At 41.2% G+C, this 15018-nt stretch overlaps 1 protein-coding gene across 1 annotated transcript in view; it reads left to right on the top strand.

Annotated features, from left to right (window-relative positions):
• The window catches only part of LOC129189074 (BMP/retinoic acid-inducible neural-specific protein 3-like), a 67018-nt gene that overhangs the window by 37883 nt on the left and 14117 nt on the right, over nucleotides 1–15018 (top strand). The window contains exons 6-7 of the mRNA XM_054790382.1: nucleotides 462–698; nucleotides 10473–10695. Of these exons, the coding sequence (XP_054646357.1) occupies nucleotides 462–698; nucleotides 10473–10695 (460 nt within the window). The remainder of the gene's footprint in view (nucleotides 1–461; nucleotides 699–10472; nucleotides 10696–15018) is intronic.

Below are 15018 nucleotides of genomic sequence, written 5' to 3'. Positions count from 1 at the left end.
ATACATTTGCATCACAAAACTGTTACTAACAAAAAAGTCAGATCTCTGTCTCTCGGCATTATTTCCTATCCGCTTGTATCACTACGCGCTCTCGCCTGTCCGTTGTTGTGTGTGTGTTCCACAGTGTTTACATGTGCGGATTGAGACTGCTGCCGACGGGAGACTCTCGTGTCGCAGCAGTCTCCATCCGCTCCATCTTTTGAACGTATATTGTTTTGAGAAGCCAAACTCTTTACTTAAGTGACCCCAGCAAGTAACCGGAACTACATTCCTCCTCACCGAAATCTGACCAGAACTTCGCTCACGGAACAAAGTGGGGGGAAAGTCACTGTTGATACACTACACTGCTGATGGGGATGTCATACAAATTCATGTCAAACAATCTGAACTATCCCTTTAAGTATGTACAACTGCTTGATTAATCATCTGTGTGACATTATTATTGTTTTTCCACGATTCAGGGCTCTATGCCATACTGCCAGAATACCTGAGGGCCAGGTTTGTGCAGGCAGCTCTCAACTACATTGGCTGTAATGAGGAGGGCCAATTCGTGTGCCGAGACAGTGACTGCTGGTGTCAGTGTGCTGCGGACTACCCACAGTGTAATTGCCCCAAGTTGGATTTGAAGTCTTTGGAAGCCAGTTTGCTGCAAATTCGAGAATCTTGGAACATAGCCAACCAAGACTTTGAGGAGTCAGGTCAGTGTTTTTAATTTTAGCATTCCGTGTCTTCTTCCACAGTGTCTGTGACCCACGGCAGAAAGAAAAATGATGATTGTCTTTGCCAGTGGCTGAAGATAATTACTCCACACAGAACTTTTCTGAGAGTATGCAAAAATGATTAAAACAACAAGAAAGAACATATCATTACTGCACTTTCTAGGGTTGTGACCGATAAACCGATGCGACCGGATATCCAGTTTGACAAGTGAGAGATACGACTGCGTCAGTAGCAGCCTCCTTGATTGAAGAGAATCAGCCATAAATCCTCTGATTAATCGATTGTAGAGACATGCACCGGGTATCGCGACACAAGCAATCGGTTGACAGGGCGTCTCTCAAACAACACGAGAGCCTGGCCGAAGCGACTGCCACGCATACTCCGCAGCGTGGTCCGTTAAAGTCCAGAATTGGCTTCATTATTGTATAATCACCAAATGTCAACTGTAGAATCCTATTGAATGAAATCGTATCGTTTGTAGACTGTATCAATCATATCAAATCATTCAGATTTTAAAATAAATCATTTTTGAATCGTATCGTACCCCATGTATCTCGATGCAAATCAAATTGTCTATCACAAAGCAATGTACAACCTGAGCATTTACAGTTAATCGAAGTGTACACGTCAGTGTGCTATATAAAAACACTTGCAGTGAAAAAAATTATAATTTCAGTCAGAATGACAAAGCATCAAGGGAAATCCGGTGCTTTAATGCACACTGACTTACTCCCTTGCAGATGAAGAGAATTACATATTTTAAGTGGTAGTTCAAATTGTATAAATTCTGGCAATTATATACCCCTCGTAATTTAATTGAATGTGTAATCGATGAAACATTCTCTTAGGCTATGTCAACACGAATACGGATTTTAAAAACGCTAGTATATTGGCTTCTCATCCATAGGCAAGCGATTTTTTTTGTCTTTTAAAATGGAGCTTTTGGAAAACTCCGGCCAAGGTGAAGATTTTGGAAAACTCAGCATAGCGTGTGGATGGTGAAGACAGCGCTCTTGGCTTGATGCCGACAGACGCCGTAACAATTATGTGCCATTATTTCCATATTAGATAAGTATCAGTTAGTATAATTAGTATAATTGAAGGTGTGCAATGGCAAACATTATGTTGCTGCTTTTAAGCATACTGAAATGACTTGTGTGTGTATAAGAGTAAACATACGCATACTTTCGCTTTACATTGGCGAACAAAGGCACCATTATGGGCTTCAGAGGACGCTACTGCTGCTGTTTTGCTCTCTAAAACGGCTGCCATGCTCCTGCCAATGATGGCGATTTGGGTCAAGACCCAATCGAACCTCTAACTGGTGGGACAACTTTCACAAGCATGTCGCTGTTTTGTAAGAATGGCATGGGAATGTTTGCATGGCAAGGACATCGTGATTGCATTTTGACTGAGCTGCTTTGCCCGCACATTGAAAGCTGCCTTGTTATATATGCCTGTCTTGTGCTGCATAACAAGGTAATCAAACAAGGACAATTTGCCAGACACACAATTATTTCAGCAATGATAGCGTCACAGCCAATGGAGTTCTTTCTTGACTGATAAAATGAACTACACTTCACAGCATTGTAGTGATAATCAACATCTGCTACATTTTAATAAAGAACATGTTTCATCTATTTTCAGTTTTATATTCAATACATTTTTATTACAAATGTGAAATAAACTACTGAAAAGTGACGCACCTTCGCTGCTGCAAATCACCATGTATGCTATGGTGCCGTCTACGGAAATGACGTCAGACGCTTCTGATTGGTTAAAATTGCCAGTCCATGACAGCCTGTGAATGTGTATTCCTGTGGACAGAAATAGTTTTAAAACGGCACTGTGTAGATTGAGATTTTTTTTGACACCGTGGAGTGGCAAATTTGCGTTTTTGAAAATCGTCTTCATGTGGACATGGCCTTAGATTATGTTCTCCTCTAATGTTCTTTTCTCATAAATAAATATTCTGTTTAGGTCTGTTTGTGTGTTTACTGTGTTTGCTGCAATACAAAATAAAAAGTGTCATATTAGAGAAACCAGTTTCGGTTGCTGTAGTAGCCACAATGTTATAGCATTGAAAGTATTACAATGTATTACAAATAAAGTATTCACACTTTTCACTCAATGCTTGGTTAGTAACAATTACATCCTAAAGTATTCTTCAGTTTGACGCTACAAGCCTGGCACACCAATTTTTTTGGCAATTTTTCCCATTGGTCTGTGCAGATCCTCTCAAGCTCCAACGGGTTGAAGCGTAGTGTATAGCCATTTTTCGATCGCTCCAGAGATGTTCCTTACTTTATGTTTTGGATAAGCAAGGGAATGAACAGACTTGTCTCTAAGCTCCTCCTTTGTTGTTTTGACTGAGTAGCAAAGATTGTTGTCCTGTTGGATCACTGCCCCGTGACAAAGACCACAATGCTTTGGAGCAGGTTTTCATTTAGGATCTGTCCGTACATTGCTGCCTTACTCTTATTCTTGATCCTGATTAGTCTTAAGAAGTTCCTGCCACTAAAAAACATCCCCACATTTTACTGTTGCCACCCCCGAGCTCTGTGCTCTGTCATGCACTGTCAACTGTGGAACATTTTATGTTGTGCCTTGCCAGGTCATGTTTAAACAACGGAATTTAAATAGACTGTATGCAGCTGATTCCTCCAGCGGCCTAGAGGGCGCCAGCATTCGACCCTACTGCTATGACGTCACACACATATGCGCACTAGTTAGTTGTCAGCCCATGACAGAAATTTGTTCCGCAACTAACATTAGCTATCATTGAATGTATAGCCTTTTTATAGCCTAAGCATTTTCAAGCATAAAAATGGCTAAATGAACTAAAATACAAATATAAGGCATTGAAAACATGCATTCAAAGATGACGGTGAAATGTAGTATTCTACACTGGTTACTAGGTGTCAGTAGTGTTACTGCAATGTTCAGTGAGACACACAATGATCAGACTTGATCGCCAGGACAACAGGCTTTTATTGCAGGTTTGAATTATCTCACAGCAGGCACAATAATTCCGAATAAAAACACAGGTTACTTTTGCAGCCATTACCCACGCAAAGCTGAAGCTCACCTCTGAACCGACATCACTTCCTGTCCGCCTCTCTTTCAGGTGTCCTACGGAACACATTTATTGTAACACAAACAAGCACAGGTCCTATTCATGCCTTAGATATTTACGAGGAGAAAACTGACTATGGGGTGTTATTTCATGTCTAGAGGGCTCTCATAATGTTAAAAAACTTATTTAGAAGGTCGTAAACAGGTTTTCTGTGCTCTAACTACAAAAATGTATAAATAAGGAATCCTAGTTTGTGGAAATTCACTTATCACAATTGGATCTGGAACTAATTAACCATGATAAACAAGGGATTACGGTCTTGCAATATTTTATTGTTCCTATATTTGCAAACATTTAAAAAGAAAAGGTTGTACATCTGATAGTGACGCAGGGGCAGAGAAGAACGTTGGAAAATGTCTTGTCACCAAAGACAGGCTAGAACAGATATCAAGCAGTGCCGGTTATTTACAAAAATCATCTCACAGTGTGCTTCTCGCTGCTGCTATGACGACCAATGAAAAACACCATCACACCATGACATGATGTGAATATCACTGAATCCACATAGTCACAGCTGCCATCAGAACACAACAGATATCAAGAAGAAAACGGAAGCGGATCATTTTTATGTGAGAGGTGTGCTTTGGTCATGATAGCAGGCTAAAGAGAGCGCAAACACAGGAATTACACGGTCATTCCACCAACGTCACTACTTTGTTCATCCTTTTTATTTCTTGTCTTTTCAATGCACATAAACAGGACGATGACAAGCGCTAAATCGTGGCTTTCATATACTATGACAACAACCTGAGGTGGGCATACACTGTTGACTAAATGATGCGTTTAAAACCTGATATTACCTCCATCGTACAGTGTGTTCCAGCACATTGTGTGAATATTTAGTAAGGGAATTATTTATCAATGCACTGTTTGACATGTATTGATCCTAAACAGTGTAGAACAAGAATAAGATAGTCATGCACCCTAATACTGCAAACCTGAATGTGTCAATTGAGGAAAATATATTTACCATACTGTAGAACTTACAGTACTTGGAATTGATCGTTCATTCATTTTCTTACAAGTGAGCTGGAGCCCATCCAAGAGGTGGGGTACACACTGCAATGGTCACCAGTCAGTCACAGAGCACATGTAAATAGACAAATAGACACACTCACTGCATATATACAGATACAGTATACTCATAGTTTAAAGTTTCCAGTTAATCAAAAGCAACCCACGCATGCAAGCATGGGGACACACGTGGATTCGTTATGATTATTTTTGTTATTGCAATAATTGTACTGTTCGTGGTACATGGTGCAATCTTTTCAACTACCGTTATTTATTGTAGATGTTTCCTACATTCATTTTAAATAATACGTTTAAATTAATTTACTTTTATTTTATGATTTGGACTCTAACAATTGGCCAATGCCAAGAGTACCGGATCGCAATTGCAGAGGCAGTCCGTGTAACAAAAAATGTATTAACAGAAAGTGCCCAGAATGTAGAAAAAACAGGAAACACAAAAATACAAACTATAACGGAAAACGCTACTGACTAGAGAAAGAAGAGAGCTGCTGAAAAGGTACCCGAGGTAAAAAGTTAACACAAAACACTGCAGAAAATCAGGCAAGAACTACTGGCTAACAAAAACACTAACCACTGTAGGAGATAGCCTGGCAGGGAACAACAGGTACTATCATAAAATGAGGAAAAAGGCGACCAGAAAATATCTAAACACAAGGAAAACTATAATGCTGGGAGGCGCAGGTAGCAGGCGAAGAGCAGTTAACAATCTGGCAAAGAATGCACTCCACATGGCAGCTTATGAAGGCATGATGGGTAGTTGCAAACAGGTGTGTCAAGTGGCTCCTCCCAGGTGGCTCAGCAGTGTGCTGCAAAAGACAGCAGATAGGCGGCAGCAGACAGCACACAGAACATGACATGGACACAGAATAGAAAAAAAAACACTTTCCCAGTGCTCATGTGACTAGCCATGGTTTAGTTTCAAGTAGACTTTATAATGTATATTATTAGGGATGAGGCAAGACAAGTATTTGTTACGTATAGTGCATTTTTAACGGGTACGAGCATGAAACGAGTACAGCTTGTCATTATCCGTAATCGTGATGAAGGAAAATCCTCATTGGGTAACTACTTACGTATCACTCTTCACGCTCTGTGATTGGCCAGCCACACACAGCGACCGCCCTTCCCTAGACAGACTGCCTACAGCCAGAGAGTACGTGGTGCATTTGACAAGACAGAGTTGAAAACGCCTCGTATTGCGTTGGTCACCGCCTGTGTTTTTTGGGTTTTTTTTGTCTGCTTGCTTCTAATTTGGCTGGTGATATAGTCCAAACTTTGCTCGTAGTACTGAATGCGGTACTTTTGAGAAAACTACAGTGAACAAGGCTGGCAGATTATTTTCCCATTTGTATTCACTGGATGTTTACATGAATCACTAACTTCACACAGATCATTAAAAAATAATTAGCAAATTATCAATGATCAAAAGTTTTAAGATCATACCTCAAAAAATGTTCCAAAAAGGAGCCAGTACTGAGTAGCTGCGTTAATCACTATAACAATTTGTTCCAGAATGCTTGATGCCAGTATTTCCAGCAGGTTAGTGGGAATGTTGCTCCAGGTGGTGAAGATGGCTTTTCAGAGGGCATCCACTGTCTGGAACTGATGTCCATTTTTGTAAACTTCTCTTGCCATCCATCCCAAATTATTCCTCTGGAAGAAATCCTTTGTCAGACGGGCATTGTGAACTGCAGCGATGTCCTGTTGAAAAAGCCAGTCATTACCACACAGACGAAGGCCTTCAGTCATGAGGGATCCCTGCTGCAAATTCTTCACATAGCCAGCGGCCGTTTGACACCCCTGCACAACCTGAACCGACAACCCGTTGAAAGGAGAGGCACCCCAGATCATGATAGCGCCGCCTTCACTGTGCCGTCTGGAAAACATCTCAGGTGGGATCTCCCTGTCATGCCAGGAATGTTGGAAGCTATCAGGACCATCAAGGTTTTTTTTTTTTCCTCATTTTCTTCCACATTTCAATGCCCCATGTTTGGTCCTCTCGCGCAAATTCCAAACGGGCAATTTTGTAGTGTAGAAGGAGACGAGGCCTTTGAAGACATTTTTGTTCTAAAAACCCTTCTCTCGCAGTCTGATGGTTATTGTACTGCACTCGGCACCAGCAACAACCTTCATTTGGGCAGAGGATTGTTCCGTGCTTTTTGACGGACAGCCAATCGGATCCTCCAGCTCAGGGACGGTGACATGTTTTGGGTCTCCCACTTGACTTTTTGTTACATACCCCTCAGGATATTTTAAGAAGTTTTAAATGACTGTCTTACTGCATCCAACCTGAGCAGCAATGGCACGCTGCAAGAGGCCTTGCTTATGCAGCTTAACAATCTGACCGCGTTCAAAAAGAGAAAGCATTTTTGCCTTTGCCATGACAGTGTGAATACCTGACAGAAAATGATGTTGAGTCCACATTTGGCTTTTAAGGGGTGTAGTCTTAACCTTTTGATCAGCTGATTTAATTCAATTTAATGGTTGTTTGCAATTAAATGCTCACTCGAAAATGTTCTTATTTTCATTTTATTTTGTGGCAGTAGGTACTAAAGTTAGTGTGGTGAAAAGTAAAAGGAAATGTGAGGAAATTTATGCCACAGTGGTCCCTGGCCGATTTTAAATCCAGTCAGGCATAGTGCTTAGACCATTGTGGCACCCCCTCATGAGACATTTCATGAATGCAAGTTGAACAGACACGTCTGATCACACTGTGTATATTTCAGTTTTCCTACCAATCCCTTTTCAAGTTCCTAAACCCCTAAAGTTTTTTTTTTTTTTTTTTAGCATGTATAGCCCGTTATAAGCTTTTATGTAAGCTGCATTATATAGACTGGCACACAAACTATTTACAAAGTGATTTTTGATTCTTATCTATTATGACTGTTGTGTAAACCTTATAAGTAGAAGCTTTAGTTCAGGGTGCTGTCCCTCTTTGGCTCCACCACCGCCGGCTATGTTACCAACATTGTTTTAAACAGATTGAACAGATAAATGCCAATATTAGTCATGGCTTTCACTGACGGCTATCAGTTACACATGCATGTAAACATGAGCAGGTTCATGGAGGCGACCACTGATAATGTGGAGCCATTTTGTGGTTATGATAGGCCAGGGGTCGGCAACCTTTTCCATCAAAAGAGGCATTTTGCCTTCCAAAAATTTGAGTCGTAAAATATTACACACCTTATAAACATTTGAATTTTTTTTAAATGTTACTTGTTACAACAACAACATTTAAGAAACAGTGCAGTGTGTATATAGGCCTACTCTGAAATAATTTAAACACTGAACTCTGTGAGGCTTTTTGAGTGATTCTTGTATTCCATGTATTCTGCTGTCTACCAAAATATCTTGAAGGAGAATGTCCGGCCATTTGTTCGTGACCTCAAGCTTAAACCAACTTGGGTTCTGCAGCAGGACAATGATCCAAAACACACCAGCAAGTCCACCTCTGAATGGCTGAAGCAAATCAAAATGAAGACTTTGGAGTGGCCTAGTCAAAGTCCTGTCTTGAATCCTATTTAGATGCTGTTGCATGACCTTAAAAAAGTGGTTCCTGCTCGAAATCCCTCCAATATGGCTGAATTACAACAATTCTGCAAAGATGAGTGAGCCAAGATTCCTCCACAGCGCTGTAAAAGACTCATTGCAAGTTATAGAAAACGCTTGGTTGCAGTTGTTGCTGCGAAGGGTGGCCCAACAGCTGCATATTTTGATCTGACAAATCCTAAGTAACATTGTTCAAATGTACAATTGCTTCTATTTGGAAAACGGCGCCACAGCTGTTCAACTCAGATGGAGAAAACAGCCACACATCATTCGCTGACACTGAACCTAGGAGTACCGAGGTAGGCAGGACTGCAAGGTTTAAAGTGTGGTTAAATTATTAATGTGTGTTTCCAATAATGCCTCGCAAACTGCAACTTCCATATTTTGTGTATTATTATTCATAGCAGTGATGCCATAGTTTACAGTCTGATTGGCTTCTGGCTGCCCTGTTCTCGTGAGACAGCTCTTCTCCAAATGAGATATAAAGTTTTAATCTCTGGAGATCTGTCTTTGAATGCATCTTCTAAATGCCTTATATATGTATTTTAGTTTATTTAGCCATTTTTATGATTGAAAATGCTTAATTAGGCTAAAAATACATACAGTAACATTTGCTTCAATAAGCATATTTTTTTTACTAATAATATTCCATATTCAACCACGAAACATCATGATTTATCAATTAATATATTAAAGCCACAAAATTCAAACCGTGAATTGGCGAGGGACGGCTGTATAGTCCAAAATCAATTTAAGGTAATGATGCAAGTAAAGGAACAAGAAGAGGCACCGTGAAAGCAACAGGCTAGACATTGTGATAAAATAACATCAAGAATAGTAGAATAGTACCAACATTTGCACATGAATAGTACAAATGTGCTAATCACAAAAACTGTAAAAGTACTTGGATAATGGCGAAAAATACTGGACGCAGACAAAGAAGGAAAACAGCTCACACAGTTCTTGGAAGTTGACAATGACGTACAATTCAGCGTCTTCCTGCCAGAGCAGCGGTGCTTAAAAGTGCAGCTAATTGCCAAGTGGTTGCCGGTGTGCCTCATTGGGCCACCAAATAATAGAGTCTGGAAACACAACAGCAGTAGGGGGAACCAAAAAGGCAGAACAGAAAAACGTAATGGACCATGATGTATAATGTACATTTTTAATTTGGGTTGCAAACCTTTGAAGAAACCTTTGTCTGTTTTCTTAATTAATTTAGGAAACACAACAAAACCAATCCATTGTACTGAGCAATTATTGCATATGTTTGAAGAAAGACATTTCAGCTTTGTTATAAGACAAATAGTTTAGGATTTTTCCGGAATTTGGGGTAGTCATTGGCTGTGCATCTCACTTAGATCAGCCCTTGCTGGACATAAGAAAGATACTTTCACCAGCAGCTCCTCTATTTTTATCCAAAACAGGAGCTTCTGCACCGTTTACAATCGTTTGACAAGTGTTGTTGTTGATTATGCATTATTAGTGATGTGAAACAGAAGTGGGACAAATGAGTGCACACAATTTGTTACCAATTCAATTGTCAGAGCAGCAACATCCAGGTGATATGATACATGCAAGCACAGGTTAAGTGTTCTGATGATAAAAATTACTTTTAGAAAATGCAGTGGGCCAGTTGAAAATGAGCTGCTGCCCCCAAATGGCCCACAGGCCGGACTTTGAACACCGCTGTTGTTGTTGATAGCTGTTGAAATTGTCTCGAAGATATTATCCCCAGAGCTCACTGTCCATCCTTTTTTCCCTCAAAAATGAAATAAGCCCTGAAAAAGCTGTTGGCTGTTCATTAAAAAAAATACCCAAAGCCCTTATTTAGCTCTGCCGTGTTTCATTATCATATACATCAGACAATATCACTTCCAGTTAGACCTAGAGCTGCCCGTGTGGCCAGAGTAAAAGGATTCTCTCATTTAGCCTGATTAAATTAGCTAAATACAGTTAGAGGGAAGTCAAAAGCACTTGTGTGTGGAAATATTTTAAAAAATGTGTTCACACTTATCTCCCTGCCTTTCAGAGGAGTTCCAGAACTTTGTTCAAAGGCTTCCCACGCTGTATGCTTTGAACACATCAGCCATCGAGTACTTCTGGAAAATGGAACCAGCTATTAATCAACGCTACAAACAGCTGGAGCTCAGCACCCAGCAGTTTTTGAGCAAATCTGGACGCATCATCAACAAGCTCTTCACCCTCAGCAAGAGGTGTCGCACCAAGCCCAAAATCATTAGGCTGACGGAGAGGTGAGATACTCTGTTACTATTGAAGTATTTCTGCTGTCAGGAAAGTGTCTGTGTGCGTGTGTTTGCGCCAGCATGCACAGACCACCATGTGAGAAAAAAATTCTAAAGCCTGCAGCCACATCACACGTCCTTTTAAGCTAACTGAAAATGACACAGATCATTTTTTTTTGTTGTTGTTGTTTTTTTTTTCGGCCTGCTCAATGCACAGCGCTTTTGCAATCCCCTGACCTAGGCAACATGCTAATAATACGGACAATATATTAGGCCTTTGATATTCAGCTGAGGTGCTAGTGATGTTGGCTATAGTCTCACACCTGATGATTTGGATGCGGTCTCAGACAACCGTCCTTACATCAGGGAAATCAAACTGTCCACCTGTGAAATTAAAGTTTTCTTTATTTTTTATTAAATATGCATCAGTGGCGGTGATATTAAAACAAAAACATGGGTTAAAAAAATGCAATTCAAACCACTGAATGGTTCATTTTTTCACATTTTTATTTTCAATGTTTGTTTTTTTTGTTAGATAGGACGCCAAATAATCATGCAGTGTGAATGTTAACAAGTACAGATGCTGCCGCAGGCTTTTTTTCACCCACCACCTTCATTTATTTTCTTATAAAATGGTGTGAACAGAATTAAAAGATTTGCTACACATATTTAATGATCATTGAACATGTTGAGGCATGCAGCTAAAGAGATAGTTCGGATTTTTTCACATGGAAGTTGTATTGCATCTCCATCAGCCCTAGTTAGTGCAACAACAGTGACTTTTCCCCTGCAGTATCCCATGAGCAGAGTTCTGGTGAGTTTTTGGTGTTGAAGAAAGTAGTTCCGGCTAGTTGGTGGAGTCGCAGAAATAAAACATTTCGCTTCTCAAAACAATATGCATTTAAAAGAGTAATACAATTGTATCACAAAACTATATCCACGAAAAAGTCTGACCTCACAATCGTTTTATCACTGCGCGCTGCCGCCTGCCAACTGTTATGCACCTTTCCATCAACTGTTTCACAGTGATGACAAGACGTTCATTGGCAAAAAGCTGACCGCTTTCGGTCACCGGACCACCAGAGGGAGCTCCTGAGCTCACAGGGTGCTCTCATAAGCGATGGGATGAAATTGACATCAGATCGTGTTTGATACACAACAGGCACAAAGAATGTATTCGATTGTGTAGCACACGACACACACAGCTAGCGCGTGCACGCAAAGTGCTGCTGCTGTGTGTGACCAAGTTGCAGCCCCGCCTATCGCCTATCAATGAGACAAAGAGACTGAGTGACTGACAAGAGGGTTCAATCACTCCATTCATTCCACTATAGAACCAACGTACTCTGGTGTTGAGACAGATGCACTGAGTGAAACCTCTTGTCTTGATTACGTTCCTACACGCCCAGGACAGAGGAAGAAACATGTTTTGACAAGTTCTCCTCTTCCAGCACTCCAAGTAAGAACTAGCTGTACTAGCTAATTAGATGCTGCCTGTTACCACCTTGTTTAGAAGCTAACGGTAGTACACTCAGAACAGGCTATCAGGAATCAGCTAGTAACGTTGTGTGCAGCAAATCACCAAATGTCTTATTACCAGTGAAGCCGCTACATAACATATTATATGATGACTGTTATTATTATTGTCAGCTATGTGTAAGTGTGGTTATCTCCATGTTTCTGTAAGTATGCTTCAAGTCACTATATACTGTATGATAGCAGTTCGTGAGTTTAAAAAAAACTGACATAGATGCCTACATAACATGGAAAATAGTGGATATAGTGGTAGTCTAACCACATCTGTGGCTGTGGGTCCAGCTTCAGTTTGAACCATTACTCTGTCCCTCCTCTCTCTCTCTGCCTGTCCTAATTCCAGCTGATGAAGTTCGACATCAGTGCATTCCGTTTCATAATGGTATCCCTTTGGCCTTGTGGTTAAAAAAATGTAATCATCACTTGTTTTGTAGTAAGACAATAGTTTTGTGATGCAAATGTATTACTCTTTTGAACAGATATTGTTTTGAGAAGCAAAATGCTTTACTTTTGCGACCCCCAACTAACCGGAACTACTTTCTTCAACACCAAAAACTTACCAGGGGTCTCATCTATAAAAACGTGCGTGGACAAAATGTCTGTATGGGCAATAATATTCAGACATGCTGTATTAAAAGTGGTGTATGCACACATTCACACAATTTGTGATTTATGCACTTTCCACGCCTCCACTGGCTCATGAATGTGGCATCCATATTTAAAGAGCCTTGGTTGCATTGTTATGCTGGCCCTGTCAGGATCCTCCCAGATCCCTCCTTCCTCTCCTCCCCTTCCAGATCCCTCTTCCCCGGTCCTACCTTTTATTCCTTTATGGCAGCACCCTGTTGTATAACACCTTTGATGGCTCTGATGTGGAATCATCGTTGCATCGTCCTTGATGGCATCCCTTAAAGGTCCTCCAAGAGGATGAAACGTCACCAAATTGTTAACAACCGTCTAGTGTGGGATTCGTCTTCTTCCCTGCCTGACCCTGCTGCTGCGTTCGCTGCCCTCCGAAGATTCCCCCCTCCCCTATTCCTGAACTCTGAGTGTCAATAAACTCTCATATTTTATTCATACTAACGTTCTTTTACTCACACTAAGGTGTCTGCATTTTGGAGTTCAGCCCACAACCCAAACTAAACAATCTGCTAAAGGTTCCTTCACAAAGAAATTTAACCTAATTCACAAGGAAATTTAACCTCATTCTCGAGTGGTGGTCAAGATGACAGAAACAGAGCTTCGGGATGAACTCTCCGTGCTCTCCAAATGCTATTGGAAAGTGAAAGGCACAAGTGAAGACTGAGGTAAAAGGGAAAATAGCAATAGCGCTCACGGAACGAATGGATAATGAAGCGAGGACAACAAGAGCAAAGTTTGAGGAAGCTGAGGTGCTTATCCAAGACTGTCTAGTGACAAGTCATATAGAACACAGCCTTATGGCTGCAATCAGACAGACTGAACTAGAATGTGAGGTAGTCGAACGACTATCCCTTGTTGACATAAACCGTGATGACTACAAAGCACAATTGGAAGCTCTGGGAAAGCGGATAGATGAAACAAAACAAGCTTTGTCAGCATGGCGAATGTGGCTTCCAAAGAATGAGAAAAAGGAGATTGAGGTAAGAGTCTTCAAAATCTCAGGCTCAACGTTGCCTGGACCATAGGATGTCCCAATTCCGCACCCCTCAGGCTGAGAAAGAGAGGGCGGAGAAAGAGAGCTTACAGTGACCGGCGCTAGTCCCGGCCCAGTCCATCAAGATTAAAGCAACCCGTCTACACATCTTCAGTGATTGCACCTGAGACTACTACAGATGGAAGAAAGATTGGACTTCACTGCAAAGTCAAGCAAACCCATACGGGTCGGAGGAACTTTTGAAAGCCAATTCATAGACAGTATAGATGAGAGGATAATAAATGATATTCGGTTGATGTCCCACAGTACTGGTGAAGAGATGCTCAGGGTTTTAGGAAACAAGTCATCCATCGTCTCTGAAATCTTGAGGGAGCTGCAGGAATCACCTCCCGTTAGAGGGAACAACCCGAGACAAGTCATTGAGCTTATCAAAAAAGCTGAAAAAGTTCTAGCAGATTTAGAGGAATTAGAAGATTATGGTGCAGCAGCAGATCGACTCACTGTGCTGTCAGTGGAAAGTAAATTACCCTTCTTCCTCCAGAATGAATGGCTAACATTTGTACAAAATCCCAGCAATGGCGTTTATTCTTCCAGCCGATTCAACCAGTTGCAGTCGTTCCTGAAAAGAAAAGAGGAGACACTTGAGGATATTGACCGATGTAACGCGCATAGCCCAAGGAAGCTCGACTACACTTTTGAGAGGAAGCAGGTGTTTACCAAAACGTCGACCTCAACAAGGGACACCGGAAGCACGTGGATCGTGCGCGGAGAAGGTAGACATCAAGATAAGATCTTCCTCTGTAGGAAGTTCAGGGGACTTGGACTGCATGAAAGGAGAGCAGCTGTCACAGATCTAGGGTCCTGTGAACTGTGTCTGAAAAGCCACAACGAAGAAGAGTACTGCGATAAAGCGTACCTTTGCAACAACAGGAGTGCGAAATGGACCACCATTACCACCTCTCCCCAAGAAAGGAAAAGGACAGCGAGAGGAGAAAAAAAGAGACCCAGCTCCATTGCCGTCAGTGATCTGAAGAAAGCCCGAAGACATCAAGGTGGTCAGAAAACTTGTCACTCAAGGGTTCCAAAGAGACAAAGAAGCCTTTCCACGGACAGATCAGGCACCACCACTAACAGTCCTGTTGATGCTGTTAGATGTAACTACA

The sequence above is a fragment of the Dunckerocampus dactyliophorus genome, chromosome 10, assembly GCF_027744805.1.
Source record: "Dunckerocampus dactyliophorus isolate RoL2022-P2 chromosome 10, RoL_Ddac_1.1, whole genome shotgun sequence".
Taxonomy (NCBI): domain Eukaryota; kingdom Metazoa; phylum Chordata; class Actinopteri; order Syngnathiformes; family Syngnathidae; genus Dunckerocampus; species Dunckerocampus dactyliophorus.
The sequence above is the reverse complement of the archived record's forward strand: the minus strand, read 5'-3'. Positions and strand labels throughout refer to the sequence as shown.